The following is a 17,763-nucleotide window of genomic DNA, read 5'->3' on the forward strand; positions in this document are numbered from 1 at the left end:
ATGAGAATTTGGGAGTTTGGGGTGTTGGGTGGCATGAGGGTTTGTAATTTACTTGTGTTTTGGTCAGCACCAATCTATTCTGAAACCCTTTTCTTGATATACAGTACCAAAAGCACACCAAGAATAATCTCTTTTCAGCTTCCACAGGCTCTTTCAATTTGGCTTTTCTCAACTTTTTAAACTCATCTGAAAAATAAAAGTCTACGTGCTCTAAACTCCTGTGAAAGGTAGCATACCTATGAAAGGTATGCAGGTAACTTCAAAGTGAAGAAGCTGCAACATTTTCTGTGTTTGATACTGCAAGCTGCAGTCACTGTTTAGATAATAAGAAGTCTCTCTAATTCAGAATTACTTCATGCAAAAACTACAGGCAATATATAAAGATTGTAGTATCTTACAAATTTTACAATTGGAAATTATTATTTCACTAGCTTTACGAGGTAGCATATGTTTTAAAATGATAAAAATAGATTCTAAACAGTCCTACTTATGGATAAATATGGGTGTTAATAAAATATGAGCAGAGTTTTATTGTTTCCTCTTTTATGTGTCTCAACCAGGCTTTATCTGGAAAGGATTGCCTGGAATTTATATAAAGCTCTGCTCAATCTCTGACTGAGATGTGCGGCCATCAGGTTTTCTTCAACTGAATTTGTGTGTGTGTGTGTTCAGTACACAAAGCAATTACATCAAAAACGTAAAACGATGCAAATAGATTTCCTGGCCACACCTACAGTACAAGAAAATTGATTTAAGAAAGAACAGAGATTCAGAGCTGCTGCAATTCCCATTGGTTAGATTAAAAGACATCCTTAAGCAAATTCAGGAAGCACCAGCACGTACACAAGGGACGTATTTAAAATAACTTCATCCCCATAGCTGCTAAACCCATTTGGCAACACGTCTGACTTAAACCTTTGTGACATTGCTAGCATCAGACACAATGAACAGAAGCAAAAGGATCAGTTTCAAAAGCATTTTGCAATTTTCTTCCTTCACCTATTTTAGCATGCATTTCATCAAATGCTAATGGTCCTGCCTGCAAAGGACACGGTGCTGTCCGGTACGGGCAGACAGAAGGGTGAGCCCCCATTTCAGTGCTGATTTCATGGGTACACCCCAACCAGCATGTTGCCTTTGCCCCTCTGCTAATATCTCCTCTCTTCCTCACTCGCAGTAAACCACATGAAAGTGACGCCCATGGATGTATCCACAGCCTCTCTGCTCAACGTCTTCAACGGGAACGAGTGCGGGGCGCAGGGCTCCTGGCAAGTCGGGGTCCAACAAGACGTCACCCACACCAACGGCTGCATCGCGCTCGGCATCCGCCTGCCTCACACCGAGTACGAAATCTTCAAGATGGAACAGGACGCCAGAGGCAGATACTTGCTGTACAACGGCCAGAGGCCCAGTGACGGGTCCAGCCCCGACCGACCGGAAAAGAGAGCCACGTCCTACCAGATGCCTTTAATTCAGTGCGCTTCGTCCGCGCCCAGATCTGAGGAGTCACCAGAGGAAAATAAAATACGTCTGTATAGCAGCGGGGCACCAGCAAAACATCCCAGTGCCCCAGCTCTTGCTTTGGCGTTGTTTATTTGTACTGTGACATATTGGGACATTCTCAGCTAGAAGTGAAAAAAAACTCTTTTTCATGACTACAAAGCCAGGATTCCATAAGACTGAGGGTTGTTTTTCTTCAGAAAGAAAGGGACGTTTATTTTCTTGATGCACTTGAATGCCTGAGAACTGTTGTTCTTTTCCTTATTTCCCCCCCCCCCCTTGAATCACAAACAGCACTCGTTTGATGTTTCTCGTGCTTTGAACTTCGTCCAGTCTGATCCCTGGCCTGACATGACTGCACAAAAGTAATTGCACTTTAGGACTGCAGACTTCTGGGGGGAGGGACGGGGTCTCCTTTTATTATTATTTTTTTTTTAACTGCTGGGGTGAACATTAAGATCCTGCTTCAGTTGTCTCCGCCATTTTACCACTGTGGTACTTTCTCAGCCCAACGCTCGGTTTCTCATCAGAATTTAACTGGGGAACGACTCAGTGTAGTGTTAATACTGTGACAGCAGCTTCCCCCTCTGACTTCAGGACTCTGGTGTAGATATGTATATAAGAAGAAAACCTACAAGGATTTATCTAGCCATTATCTCACAGCTCAACAGAAACAGCAAATCAACAGCCCTCCATTGAGACAGTGGTAAATGGTTGATATCTTCAAGTTGAAAAATATTCCAAATAATTTAAACTATTTTTACAACTCTTAAGTTGTAAAAATAATCAGTGGCTTAACATTTTCTCATTGATTTCATTAGCTATGTAATTGCTTCAGGACCTCCCTATGAATCAAGTAAATAGTTACAGCCAAGCCCCCCTAAAGCCAGACAGAAAAAGCATTTTTTTCCTGTCAGATATACAAAGCACAGGTAAGTTGCTGATAGAAATCTGAAGTGGCTTGTTCTGTTCCCGTATTGGTGAGGCCTCGTGTACCCCACATGCAGTATTTGTAGCTTGGATGTTGTATCAGCCAGGTGGATGAACAAAGAAGCACCTGGGGCTCCAACACATTCTGCAGCCCTCCTCCGTGGCCTGTTTTTAATGATTTAAGTTCCTTAGCAGGAACAGGTACAGGGTTTCGGCAGCAAGCCCACCATGGGCCCCAGTGTTGCCTTTAGCTTAGAGAGCAGGAGAGCAGCAGGAAGCAGACCCACATCCATCTGATGGATGGAGACTGGCACGGTCTTACCCAAGCAAGGAGCAAGAGCTGCACAAACGCTGCCGCCTCCTCCCTTTTCTACTTGCTAGACAGTTCCAAAACACATGGATTCACCGAGCTTGGTATGCCATATCGGTATGGGGAGACACTACTGGGAAAGTTAGAGAGGCAGAGCCCTCAGCTTCCCTCAACAACGCCTGCTCTGAAAACCCTCTGATTTTCTCCCAGCGGCAAATACATTCTTGTGTACACACTGACATGGATGAAAGCAGACAGGGTGGGGGAGATATTTAAGGCCAGCAAGGAGGTACAGCTCATGGATGAACCATGCTCCCCAGTTTTTACAGGGAGGAAGCCGAGGGCACGGCTCAGCCTGGAGGCCTTTACTGATATACACGCGAGTCCTGGCTCTCAGGAGGAACCTGTGACAGAAACACAAGGAGTAAGGTCACTGCGTCTCATCAGCAGCAGCTTCTAGCTGCCCCGTCCTGTACTACGGGAGAAAGAACCCTCCAATGTGTCATTTCTAGCATCATAGGAAAAGCCCATCTTGAATAAAGCTCTTTCAGCTTCGCACAGGTGAGCGTTCATACCACGTGCTACACAGCAAAAGCATGCTTTGAAATAACAGCGATAGCATGGACCTTCCTAGCAAAGCAAGCAGGAAAAAGCCATCCAAGTAGCAAATGGCTATACTCAGGCTCCCTACCTCCTCAACGTTTGTGCCTTCTTGACAGTTTGCTCCAAGCTGGTTTCAGCCTTTGACAGGAATTCCCTGAGTGGTAAAGAAATGGGTTCACCTGTTTTCGAGACAGCAAGAGGAAGAGGGGGAAGGAACAACCACAGGCTCTCATTGCCACATCACACCTTTCACATTTTTCCCCCAGACATGAAATGTCACAGAAAACCCATAAATAGCTCAAGAGGCAGGAACAGAGCTCAGGGTGACTCAGTAGCCACCAGAGAAAGCATTCATCCATTCACCTGGTACCAGATCCTCCTTCGGCTTGCTGGGAGGAGCTGAAAGCCAGCTCACCGTGATAAATCAAGCCCTAAGAACGCCAGCTGCTCTGCTTAGCATTTCTTAATGGTTTACCGCTCCACTCCATCAAACCTTGAAGAGTTCTGGATAGTTGCTAGCATAGAGGCATCAGGAGCACAGCTTTCACCAGAGGGTCAAGATAGGGACATGATGTCTCTGAAAGAGAACCTAAAGACCAGATAGGAGTTTGGTTTTCTCTAGCTAGACCTCAAGTTTTCTATTCAGCAAAATTACACCAGCACATCTCCAAATGAGTTGCTGAGCTATTACAGGATCTCAGACAAGTTCCTCCAAATAGTAGCTTAGTCTCCGACCTCTGTTTAAGACATAGGTGCATGAGTGAGTTCATGTTAGTTTCTATTTATAAGGATGTGTATGGTGTGATGTTCCTTAGACCACAGAAGACAAGCTTCTTTCACCACATTAGGTGGTTTCGTCTCTGGAAAAATATAAATGGCTAGGAGCTGTTAGACCTTGACCCTTCCCTACACAAGACCCACACAAACACAAGTCCCAGCTGAAATCTGCCCATCCTTGAAATGCGGGATGGAACCCAACAGCAAGAGCCACTCCACAGCACGATGTTCCACATTCACCAGGACAAGGAGCCACAATTTATGACTGTGTTGTCGCTCCTCCGTAAACTGCTTAACGTCAGAAGTATTACAACGGTTTCAAGAGAAAGACCTGTCTAGTTCTTACCTCTAAAAAGCACATCCAAACCTAAACTACAAGTTAGATCCTTATTTTGAGTATCAGACTTGCACCAACCTAGCTTTGCCCAGACATAGGGCTACACTAAATGCAAACGTGACACAATGTACAAACCAAACAAGAAGTCCCTTTTTTTCCCCTATCACCCAGAGATGGTTAAAAAGGAAGTGCTAGAAAGAGACCTTTGTAATGCATTACAAAAAAAGAATCTGCTCCTGGTTTATTTTGGCTCTGGTATATTATGGTTCTTTTGGTTTATTTGTATTGTTGACTTGAAACATAATTTTATGATCTGAGTTTTTAGCATATGCTGCTGCACCAGCTTCCCTCCTTGTGCCTACATATTTTTCCTCTATTTTCCTATTAGCCAATAGAAGCCAAGTTGGACACAGATAAGTCAGCCTTCAGAGTGTGCGTGTTATTTGTCAACCCACGTGCTCTGCAAGGGGTCTCCTAGGTTACAGGCCCAGGACTAGGAGCTGAGCTCCCTTGATCTCCTCATTTCATCAGGTGCTAAATTTACTGTTGCAGAGCCCCATACACATTTGTGACAATATACTCCATTCATTTTGTTTCTCCAACCTGACCTCGTGTGCTGGCAGCCCTGACTGCCAAAGGAGTTAAGCCACAAGTGGCTTGGCAGTGGAAGACCTACAAGCTGAGCCATTTGTCCCATACCAAAGCTCAGAAGCATTAAAGAGGGAAACAATTAATGTTGGTATCTTCAGTAACTGCCAGGGTTGCCAGAACAGGTGAAAGGTTTCCGCTTGTCACCACTGTAATGTCCTCCTGGAGGAGCCACCTGGCAGAAGAAACAGTAACCTGAGGAATCTCTTGGGCAACTTGTTTTAATACATGCTATTAAAAAAGAAAGAAGGGATCAGAAAGCTGTAACAGTTGTACCTGCTCTATTTCTATACCGTTTACATATTGTGCCTGCTGCCCTGGGGTAGAATGTCATTTTTAAGACCAGAGGTCCATATTTTAAGATGCAGTGTCTGTCTTGCTTGAGTTGGAGTGTGCTTGCTTAAAGTGCAGGATTTAAAGAGAAAAAAGAAAACTTTTTATTTTTGTAAAGCTATTGAAGATATTTTTCTTCTCAACTATATGTTCCAGATTAAACTGCCGGGGAAGTTTAAGCACTTGTTGAACTATTGATTGAAATAAAAAAAGCCTAACAAAAAAAAAAAAAAAAAGGATTTCTTTGCACCCTACATGTTAGTTTTCTGTTGACTCACCACCAGTATAGAGTGATACACGTCTCAAAGCGATATCCAAAATCCCTGTTGAGTGACTTGTGCACAGCTCATTTCTTACCACTTAGAAGAAAACATCATTTTCTTGAGAACACAACACTAGAAAAAGCTCTGATGAATGCCGCAGGGGTGATTTGGGTTTTGCAGCACATCTTTAGGTTCTCTGAATAAAATGAGCCGCAATGCAGGCTGGAAGCACACCACAAGCAATGATGGTGTTGGCTTGCAAGGTTAGCACGGTCGGAGCAGCTGCGTGTCAGTACAAAGGGTGTGGTTTCCACAGAAAGAAAATATTTTTTCATAAATGAACTGCAATCAGATGAAACGGCATTACTATTCTGCTATTGCATCTCACTTGCTCTAAGGGTACAGCCTGGGGGAGGGAGCAGGGAGTAGAAAGGATGCTTTTCTTAAAGAGAAATCCAAAATGAACTGAGAATGCAAAGCAAGCCACAGGGTAACAAAAGCATCTTTCTTCAGTGCTGTGCAGTTTCATTACTGTCTCGCTCGCACAAAGAGAAGGGGTGAAATGAAGTCAATGAGACTCCCACCACCAGCTTCAAAAGCTTTGCATTAGATCGATTTCTGAGTTTTCAGAAGTGACTCAGGATTTTTGGAAACGTGACAGCAGATCTCTGAAAGATGAGCTTGATTTTCAGGAAGCATGCCCTAAATTATAAGGCACTCCAAATGCAGTAGCCACAGTCTGAAAGAAGTGGCCTCCCTTTCCACACAAAGCTGTGGGCATGGATGAATTCAGGCATAAATATATTCCACGTGGCATAATTTACCCCTCCCTGACACAAACAGGAAGGCTAGGTAATGAAGACCAACACCACTAACTCTGAATTTTATTGTTTAATTTTCCTTTTTATTCCTCTTTGAAGTATTTTCCAAGATGTTTTTCATGCTAATCTTCTCTCTAGCGCTATCAGTGTTGATTTTTCTAATTATTATTTGCTGCCACCAATAAATAATAGTAAAGAAAAGAAGAAAAAAATCTCTACTCAGAAATAAATATGGTTGTGAGGAACCAAACACAAGTGCCTTCAACAGCTACAGAAGCAGTGCTGTTGGCCTGAGCAATTATCCAAACTCCTTCTCCCCAGCCTTTGGCCTTCACAAGTCTGCTCCAGACCAGTCCCTCAGATGGACTCCAGCTATGGAAGTACCAAGCCAAGCCAATAATGAATTAATTTGCCACTACCAGTGACGGGAACTGCCTGTGCTCACCGCCTCAGAGCAGGCAGACACTGCTCCTAACAGCCCTTTCCCAAGGGAAAGGCATCAGTCCTTTCCAAGACAGTCCATTGGAAAATGAGAAATAGAACTGCCCGAGATAGCGCTGCCTTCACATACAGAGAAAGGTTGCATTTGGAGTTGTTAGGATTGAGATCTCCTGGTCTAACTCTGCTGCATTCTGCAACTCCATCCACAGAAAAAGCACGGGCTCGGACCATGTTCTGGCCAGGGGACAGAAGCTGCCTAGACAGACAGACGCATTGTGGATTTAATTAAATGTCCAACTACCAGATCACATTTCTCTTAGCACCAAAGAGAAGACTGAAGATGATCAAAACGATATATAGACATCACCTGTATTAACTGCCCTGTAAGGTATTGCTGGACACAACCATACCACACGATACTGGTGTGCCAGGGGCTTTTGAACCGATCACGAAGGAGGCAGCCTCCACTTTTTTCAGAAGTAGTTAGGGATAAGAAAACATTGCCATCTGGTGGCAGCAACTTGCTGAGCATTCATTCTCCTGCCAATTTTCCCGAAAATACGACCCACCCACCTCAGAGACCTTACCAGCGGCACGCCGTGATTGATGGGCAAGGAGGCAGAGAAGCAGTTAAACGAAAATAATTATAAGGTGTCAAAATACCCGAGTGCAGTCACTTTTAAAGCACAATCACGTAAGACTGGCACTGGAGCGACACCGGCCTTCGTGGGATCTCAGAAGTTACACTTTCAAGAGTTAAGAAATGCCAAAATGAAGCTTTGCCCCTGCAGCCTTCTGCGTGCCTGGTGCTGTATGATCAGGGCAAAAAACTCATTGAACCTACACAACATAAAATAAGGGAATCCCTTCTCTGTAGTCCATATGGGATAGTGGGGAAATGATTGCATGATTTAAGCTGTACCAACCACTTCCGCGCGTTTTGATTTAAATAAATACTAAGAGGAAAATACTATTACTAAATTGCAAATACTGCCTCAACGTATCTCCATCTATCCAAAAATGTATATGACAACTGTAAAATGAACGTGTATATACACGCATATACATACACAACTCATATGTACATTACTCTTGGAATTACCAGAATTTTTAATGACTAGTATCACACATTCACTAGAACTACTTAAAGAGCTACATAAACTCACAAATACGCTATATATGCTAAAAAATGATACTGAATTTTAACAGATACTCCATTTTAAATCTTAAACTATTATTGGCCTACCCAATTTATTATAAAAGCAAGTGCTTTAATTTCCATGATTCTAAACAGGGCAAGGAGATAACCATGAATGTAACAAATGCATAGCTACACGAAGGGGAGCATGCAGGAGACTAAGACTGGGAGAATTTCCCAAATAATAAAAAATATAATAAAGAAAGCTTTTGCATTGACAACTGAGATCTTAGCCTTTCACAAAACCATTAGCAAACGCTTCTGGATGCTGGAAATCCACCTTGCTTCAGCATCATCTCCTTCAAGCCTCCTGTTTCTGTCTTTGTAGGTCTCAAAGTGCATTTCGGGGAGGACAAGGTGGCTCCCATTTGGCAAGAATGAAGTGTTTCCCCACCCAGGTGCCCTCAAAACTAGTAATTTTAAACTAGCTCTAAAATTAGAAACTGTTGGAGAGGAAAACGCATCCATAGCAATAACTGAGGCAGCTACAAACATGGTACAATTACGGAGTCCCACAGTAAACCAGACCGCTGTAACCACCAGTTTGCACAGTAGCATGCAGGCACCCTGAAAGATGTGTGTACACAGGCGTAAATACGTACACAAACACACACCAGGGTTTTGCATAACCCACAATACCCGTGCCCCAGGGGAGTTAACGTGCGTGTGGCTCACCTAGCGCACCACGCTGCAGGCACACAGCACCTGGCGAGCTCAGTTCGCCACCACGCTCATCACAGGAGCCAAGGAGATCGAGAGGTCCCTGTACGTATGCTGTGGGCTATGTTGTGAAAAATTGTTGCCTGTGATTAGCTGCTTCATTTCTATCATCTCTAGTTCCACAAATGCAACTTCTGCATAGCTCTAGAAGTGGACTCACAACCACAATCCACTTTTTCTTAAAATCACAGGACTGGGGGAAGCTTTGAGATCAGTTACAGCTGCTCTGAATATGAGATTCCTCCTTGAATCCACTTGCAATCATTAAATCAGTAGCATATGCAAGCACATTGGAGAAGTGAGGGTAGGGTGCATGCATACCAGATTATACTTTCCTCCAACTTTCAGCATTTCTCATCCAATTATTTCAGTTTTCTTGCATCACCTCCTTCTACCCCCAGGTAAGCCAAGCCCCCCTCCCCCCCAACAAACCCTCTGTCACCGTATCCCCGTAACAGCTCAATTTTTCTCCCCCATTCCCACTACCCTGCCCTCTTGCAATACACTCATCTCCCACCCACACTGCTCCCAAGTGCTGGGCTGCAGCCGCCGAGGATCCGTGCCTATGCTGACAGCCTGGCAAGCACACCAGCACCAACTGGTCAAACAGCAGCGAGCAGGACAGGTAGCTTTTCAGCTCGCCGTGCAGGCTTGCCCCTGATGGGAGCACCAATCTCAATGTCTTTTATCTCAGCTCTAATTGCCCTGTAATCGGAGGTAGTTGGTATCTGTGCAACATCAAGCTATCCGACGTGGCTTGAATTAGATTTCAGGTTCGCACAGGAGGAAGAAGCCCAAAGATGCTTCAATCACATAAACTTTGTCTCTTTAAGAAATAAGTTTTTCTGCAAATGCTCTGACCTTCCTTTGCCATTGTAATCTGGTTCCTGTGGAGGCAGGATGAAGAGATAATTTTCCCTAATCAGAAAAGCAATCTGTTCTGATTTTCTCGAAGCTGGGACATGAAATAAAGAGGCCATAGGGCTGAAGTATTTCAAGGTATTATAGAAGAAACTGAAGTCTGAAAGCAGTGCCATCAAGTTGAAGGAATCCCAGGCATGAATACAAGGAAAATCTCTCTCCTGGAGTTCTCCTGTTTACAAGACTCATCACTGCTTTAGGCTTAACACCCTCAGGATGGCGAGAAATCCCTGCTCCTGGAGAACGCCACACGAATTTCTAGCATATGTTTGTGGGGAACATTAGCTGCTGCATGAGCTTTCATCTTCTACAAACCACTCACTTTATCAAAGCTGCACTCTAGCAGCTCAGATTAGAGCTCCAGAGAACTTATTTGACCCAGGGTTCAAGATTTTTCTATTGACTTCCCTCCTGAGCCTTTCCAAAGCACAGTTCTATAACCAAACTGTCCCATATGATGATTTAAACCAACACCTCTCAAACATTAAGAAACAGAGCATCACATTTATAAATCAAGGCAATCGCTAGATCATCATCATCACTACTCTTTAAACGAGCCTTCTGAGGAAGTGCCTCCAAAAACCATGGTTGCACAGTTTGGACTATCAACATAGCAATGGAAAAATAATTTGCCACTCCCATGGGTAGGTAGAGCAATGCATACCACTGCCGCCGTGGTTGTATAGATTTAGGAGTGTTTTCTTTGACTTGGAAAGTACAAACAGACCTGGCTCCACAAGAACTTCTGCTACACAAACACTTCCATGTTCTAATACTGTGAACACAACGTGCCCAAACTATTTGGATTTTTCGGTTGCTGATGGTGGGTTTTTTCTTGGTTTTGGGTTTGTTTTGGTGTTTTTTGTGTGTGTGTGTGTGTGTGTGTGTGTGTGTGTGGTTTTTGTTGTTGTTGTTGTTTTTTCCTGGCTACCGTCTTTTAGTAGAGTTTGGGCTATAATTCAGGTGAGCACAACCCACTGTTTAACACTTAACAACCACATTCTCTGCCTGTTTAACACTCAGCTTCAGGAAGAGAAAGGCAACAACTAAGCCTCTGAGAAGGTGCTTTAAAAGCCTGAGAAATGTTTCTAAGCAACGTAAAACAGCATTTTGGAAACCCAGGGAAAAAAAATAGTACAAGAACCAAAATGGAGAGTATGCTAGAGAACAGTGGTTGTGCCCAAATCGTCTCTTCCCAGTCGTTTGTCCCAACACTTGTGTCTCAGTTTCCCAATCTCTAAAACCAGGATAAGCCATCCTTACAAGGCAGACTGAGAGACTCATGAAGACTGCCGTTACCAACCACTCTGAGAATGGGATAGACACTGATCACCAATGACAATCTCTGAATTCACCTAAGCACTTAAACCTGCACGAACATCAGTAGAAAGATACATTTTCAAGAACATCCTGAAAGTTATTTCAAGACTACAGCTTTTTTTTTTTTTTTTTTATTTTTCGGAGAACTTGGATGATATTCAGGCTGACTTTAAGAAAAAAACAGTGTGACGTTCATTATACACAAGTTTAGAAGGTAAGAATTAACTATTTCTGTCACCTTTCAATTAATTTTTCATTTATTTCAAGTGTCTGAGCTCAGACTTCTTAGCTATAATCATAGCTGTCTGTCTCATGCCACTGTGCCTGGATACCGTAACACCCTTTAAAACTTTTCTAAAGGGAAGGGAGGGGATGAACAGCATTCCACTGCTGCCAGCAACAGAAGCAGCTACTGTATAAGCAGGGATTCAATACCCCAGTGGCAGTGTCATCAATGTCATATAAACTGGTATGAAGCTTTAGATAAAGTGGCACTCTAACATCGTGGGAGATGCTTATACAACTGAAATTAAACACAATTTGCCCAAGATGAAAAATTTGGTTTCATTCAAATCACTTTCCAAATCTGGTTCACTGCACAAACACATAAACCCTCATCCCAGCAAAAGAGGAAGTACTTATATCTAGTAGCACTGGGAAAGTAGATAAAAGACAAAAACCGTGTTGTTTGTGTACAAGACCTCATTTCTACATAGCCACTTGTCATTTAAAGGACAAAATTTTAAAAAGACAACACTATCGCTGTCAATGCTTATGCAAACCTGTTAGCAAATTTTCTTAAATACGCGCACCCTGCGTTCAAGACCAAAAGCACAGCAGACCAACTTCTATGATACGCTCGGTTACACTACTTGAGTGCCCTGGAAAAGAAGTTCAGATAGGAAACAAAGAGATCAGTCTTGTTTCTCATTAGTTTCAACCCTTCCAGACAGGAGCCCAATCCCTTGAAAAGACAAACTCCTGTGCTGAACACCCCATCTCGGCCAACATTTAAGCGTGCCACCAGACTAACGCTGCCAGTCTCTGTGGCAGCAGCGGTCTGTGCTACCCAAGGGATGTAGCTTCCAGCACATGGCCCATAAAGTCACTCGCCAGGAACCAGTGTAGAAAGCAAAGCAGTGAAGTACAACGTTCACAGAAACATGGCTAAAAAGGCAAGGTGCAGAATTTTATCCCACCTGTAAACACGAAGAGCAGGGCATTTTAATGTTAGTGTTTATTAGGGCTGCTCAGTAACCACATAGATCTCATTCCATCTTTTGCAAGAGTTTGCCCTGGCAAGTCTGTTCAAGAATAAATGTTTGGGACTCCAGACTGGAAAAGAAAAACTCTTTGACATGATTACTGTAAATCTGACAAGTCATCAGCATCCCCAGTGCTGGGTGGATTCAAGCACCTGCTCTTCTCTCCAGCACCGAATCTTCATCCAAGCCAGCTTCCCGCTACTTACTTGCAGTACCAAGAAGCAGGGCAGTTACACCGCCTGTAAAGTGACCTAGATACACCTATTCAGCATCCTAAAGTCTACCGAACATAAATATTCAGGGAGAAGTTTCAAAAAAAAAAAAAAAAAGGACACTACTACGTTTTCAATGGTTTATTAACACTTCAGCTTTTAATATCTTTGAGGAAGGCCTGAAAAATAAGCTTTACTTATTGACTTTGTCTTTTCCCCTTTGGCAAGATGTCATCTTCCACCTCCTCCCTCCACCCCTTCTCCTCCCAAGAGGATAATGAACTTTCAAGCTAGTGTTTGGTTGCTTCTCATATATAAATTGGTTTCAATCATAGCAGCAAGAGACATGCAAGCCTGGACAATAGTTTGTCAACAGCTTTTCAAGAATGAGTAGAACTGCACAAATAAATTGTGCGTTGATGCAAATAACTTTTTTAAATGAACTTCATATACATATATGGATTTTAAAATGTGGCTTAAATTTGGTGCCCAGAATTACTACAGAAGCTATATTTTCTATTTAACAAGGCTTTTTTTTTTTCCACCTGAACCATCACACTACCCTTTTGTAAAGCGATATATTCAGAAAATCTTTAAAATAATACTTTGATACTGTATACTTGTTCCATCTTGTCCTTTTGAGAAATCAGAATGGGACTTGTGATGCATATTTAACTGAAGTTACACACATGTGGCCTCACATGACTTCATGGGCATTGTCATCTGATCTTACCACTAGGAGCAGTGGAGGCTGTATTTCCCCATGCTTACATACACAAGTAAGCAGGCAGACAAAGCAAGAAGTTCTAACCATTTCAGGAACAAAGACAAACAATTTAATCCATATTACATAATTCACTGAATACAGTTGATCTCATCCAAAGTGACTCCTGAGAGCAAAAAAGTTGTAGCATTACATTTTATATACAGCTATGAAGGGATTACTGAAAACCAAGACAGTCTCCTTATACCATTAGTAAGCACACTGGTTACGAGACTGCTGCACACTTTCACTTTGAAGACATCACTCAAACCATGACCAAAGTTTTACAACCACCTGTTCAGTATTTATGGAGAGAATTTCAGTCCAATTTTATCTTATTTTTTTTCCTTTTCACTGCGGCCAGACATCAAAACCTGAGTCGGCTGCATTGAGCAATGACTCCTTTTTCTATCTTCAAGTCCTGAAAGTGCTAGCTACCCTTGAAAACCTCTATACACTATGCTGTAAACATTTTAAGATCTTCCAGGGGATTTTTTTTTCCTTCAGTGCAGGATTAACTGCTCTGTCTCAAGCAAACTACATCCTGTGCACTTATTGCCTTCATTATTTTCCACGTAATCAGTTTGGAACAGGCTATGAAAGTTTGATGCGTTAATGTTCTGTTTGAGAAAAAACTGGGAGAATTACACCACTCTGAACCAGCGGAACCAAAATAATCAAGACCTTAACATAATGTTTCCAGTCACTGGGATGGAAGGCAACTTGAATGCAGACACTGGAACAAGTAATTGGAAACACCTGTGCTCGCATGCTTAAGTGAAAATAAGCAGTTTTTTGTATTTTCTTCATCTTCCTTGCACATATGCAAAATTTTATAAAAAGTTTATCACAGAGAACAATAACAGAACATGATGTAATTATAGTTTTCTTTAAAAAAATCACTAGAAATCAAAGGCAACCAAGATAATGTACATCTTCTCTAGAACATTTTTCTCATCTACACAACGTGTGCATATACCAAGGTCTAACACACTTAGCTGCACCACATCAAGTCAAGCTGTCCAAAAGCATACACAATTTCGCTTACAGGAGTATATCCCTTCCATATTTTTTTTTCAGTTTACAAGTAATTCCCTGTATTGGATTAAGCTTAGTCAAAGGTACAGATAATATTTTGTTCCATTACTACTGTTTGTTTTTATGATATTCAGAGATGAGGCAAGACATGAGATTAAGTGCAGGGAAGCATTTTAGACCCCCAAAAATGCATTCGTTAAAACTTAGCTATATATGGTTAACACAGGTAGGTCTGCCAAGAGTTGCATAAAAATGACTTTAATTTTCAAAACGTGAGCAACTAAGACTCACTCGGTAAATATCAACTCTTCTGCATCATGGAATTCATTATGGGTGTCTGAATCATTCAAATCGCATTTTTGAATATCGGCTAAAATGGAGTTATAAACCATAACTTGGTATACGTGAATTAAGTACCCTTATGAAATCAAAGGAGAAAAATGTTGAATCTTGGAAGACACCCAAAAGATCCAAAGATGGAACAAAAGGTTGATTATTACACTTCCACACAATGCAAGCAATTTCTTAATATATTGAAAACATTCAGGTCTGGTATTTGTACCTGCTGGATATCCAAATTATTCTGTCCCAAAACAAGTTTGACAATTATCTCCTCTATAGCTGAAAGCAGCCAGAAAACAGTTTTTTGGTTTTTTTTTTTTTTTTAAAACAGACAGAATGGAACCCCCTTTTTTTTTCCTCCAAGCTTCAATAACAACAGTCTAAGCCAGAGACTTATGCAAATAAACCTCAAAATAGCCATTTGTTACAAGCAGCAAATTGCCATGAACAATGAACTTGTTAGGAATCCCTTCTAAAAGTACGACACACACAAACAGGCTACCCAGCAGAAAATCTGTTAACAATTTTATTTCTTTTGTAATGTTAAATATTATGGGACAGGATTGTAAGGATGAAGAACTCTCAACAATGCCTCATGAGGGATAAGAAAGAAATTCTGCCATGATATTAGCAAAGTAATGTAAGGAGAAAATTTACACAGTAAGAGGCACCATTTCCCCCAGAATACCTCTTGTCATATTCCTGAATGAGTGGGATTAGCAATCTAATAAATCATTTTTCAAGAGGTAACAGCAACAGATAAAATTTTTAAGGATTATTAAAATAACATTTACAAGACTCTGAACAATCTTTGAACTCTTATTAAAACCACAGAAAGAAAGAACAATTCTTTATTTATGAATTTTCATAAAGGACTGACTGTGCAACTGACACTTGCTATTGATGACTTAATGTACAATTTTGTCCAGTAGCCGAACAGTTTGTCTTTTTAGATTGTGTTTTCTAACCGTGCGAGATCATTAAAGGCAAAGCCTGTTATGATGCTGTACACAAAAATGGTCACTTGGGCCATACTACCAATGAAGTGGTAGGTAAACAAATCTTTTTTCTGGCCAAGAAAAAAAAAAAAAAAGAAGCTGCATTTTGCATGCATGCTTCTCTCACTCATTCTTTCTACAAGATGAATTTCCCTAGAAAGAATCCAATGAAAATGGCTGCAATTACAACAAGAAGTGATGGAAGAGAATTAGAGCCATTATCTCTGAGAGCCAAAGCTGTGGGTGATCCAGATTTATCCGAGTGTGCTACCTTTCTGAGCCTCAAGCCTTCATCCTGAAGGGGGGAGAAAAACAAAAACACAGATGGAAGAAAATTATGAAGACATCTTCTTTACAATTGTATAAAACCTAACTCAAAAGCCAAATTTACTGGCGAACATTTCAATAAAGAAAATAATTTGAAAAATAATATTACATCATACCAAAACCCAAGATCTGAACACAGCAAGCCAGAACATTTAAAATAAGGATAGGCAATCCACTGCTTTGCTTAAGATTCTGAAATTCTTGCTAGGCACAATGAAGAATCCAGCTTTTACTTACTATGTAAGAACTAAACAGCAGTAATTCCTTATTGTTAAGGAGAACCATCTTCTCTGTGTTCTATTTTTCCAAATATTCCAATGTCAGCAGAATTACAGGTGTAGAAACATCATTACTTATGAGTTCTTTAAAAGGCTACCGCGGCCAATTAATTTTTTAGATACCCAAAAGCAAATAGACAGAATAGTCACGTAGAATCACTTATCAATTAGTTACAGATTACTGAAAGGGCACCTTTACATAAAGGTACTGGAAAGTATTGTTTGCTTACCTCCGCTGGTCAACCAATTGTCCTTGTTCACTAACAATGTGCAACAGTGTTACCACTTTGGATCTCATTTACTCATTCTTAAGAATGAATAATAATATGCTTTTATTAAAAGTTAATTATTAAATCTAAATTAGAGATACACCAAGTAACTAAAACCACCTTAAATGGGCCTATATTTACTGCATTTCTTTTAAGAAAATGGTGTAGCTTCAGTATTTCATCCATGACAATCCCAAAGACCCAATGACTGAGGAATATAAAATACACTGTGAACAAGACAGTAAAATCACATTGCAAATCAATCTTGACATTCCAACAATCGCACCTACTTTCTGAAATACGCATTTCTAAGCCTAATCACAAGCCAGACTTTTCACTCAAGAAGAGTGAAGCCACTTCAATGCATACATGGAAGCAGAACTTACTCTCAGGTGCCGATTTTCTTCCGACAGCTTCATAACCTCTGCCTGAAGTCTTTTGCACTCTTCCACTAGCTTCCTTGTTTCAGTATCATTAAGTGAAACACTATGTGGTTTTGGCATCGGTCCATCCTGCTTAGATGCATTCTGTACTGGAGCGGGTTTGCTTGCATCTATATCATTCTACAAATATTAAGAATGACTTGAGAATTTTACTTATCTAGAGAAAAATTACCCACAGCTTAAAATTGAAACAATCCAGCTATTTATATATATGTAGTTCTATTAAGTTTATACTTTAAACTGTCTGAATAAAAGACTTTTTATTGGTTCAATTCCAGTTAGCACAAGTATTAAAAAGCACGAGACGGCTGACCTTTTTACATCTGGTACTAAATGCCACCGGGACAAAAAGAAATACTTAACTGCTTAACACCAACCCAGCAGGAATCCAAAAGATGGCATAAAATACACCACATAGCATTTGAACTTGACAGAAAAAAATAAGCAGAAAAGGACACACAGGAACAGCACAAAGATGTGCTGAGGTTCAGACTACACATTAAGAAAAATTTCTTTACTGTTAATGTGGTCAAACACTGGAACAGGCTTCCTATCAAGGTGGTTGATGCCCCATGCCTGCCAGTGTTCAAGAGGCATTTCGACAATGCCCTCAATAACAGGCTTTAACTTTTGGTTAGCCCTGAAGTAGTCAAACTACATTATGTTTGAAGGTCCCTTCCAACTGGACTATTTTATTCTAAAAGGA

At 41.2% G+C, this 17,763-nt stretch overlaps 2 protein-coding genes across 2 annotated transcripts in view; one reads left to right on the plus strand and one right to left on the minus strand.

Annotated features, from left to right (window-relative positions):
* APCDD1 (APC down-regulated 1) overlaps nucleotides 1-6,721 on the plus strand; it is a 31,301-nt gene extending 24,580 nt beyond the window's left edge. Inside the window, exon 5 of the mRNA XM_040549992.1 lies at nucleotides 1,178-6,721. Within this exon, the coding sequence (XP_040405926.1) occupies nucleotides 1,178-1,629 (452 nt within the window). The 3' untranslated portion in view covers nucleotides 1,630-6,721. The remainder of the gene's footprint in view (nucleotides 1-1,177) is intronic.
* An 8,534-nt stretch (nucleotides 6,722-15,255) lies between these two features.
* The window catches only part of VAPA (VAMP associated protein A), a 30,438-nt gene continuing 27,930 nt past the window's right edge, over nucleotides 15,256-17,763 (minus strand). The window contains exons 5-6 of the mRNA XM_040549993.1: nucleotides 17,001-17,177; nucleotides 15,256-16,035 (exon numbers count right to left, since the gene is read on the minus strand). Coding sequence (XP_040405927.1) covers nucleotides 15,877-16,035; nucleotides 17,001-17,177 — 336 coding nt within the window. The 3' untranslated portion in view covers nucleotides 15,256-15,876. The remainder of the gene's footprint in view (nucleotides 16,036-17,000; nucleotides 17,178-17,763) is intronic.

Source organism: Cygnus olor, chromosome 2 (genome assembly GCF_009769625.2).
Source record: "Cygnus olor isolate bCygOlo1 chromosome 2, bCygOlo1.pri.v2, whole genome shotgun sequence".
Lineage (NCBI taxonomy): Eukaryota > Metazoa > Chordata > Aves > Anseriformes > Anatidae > Cygnus > Cygnus olor.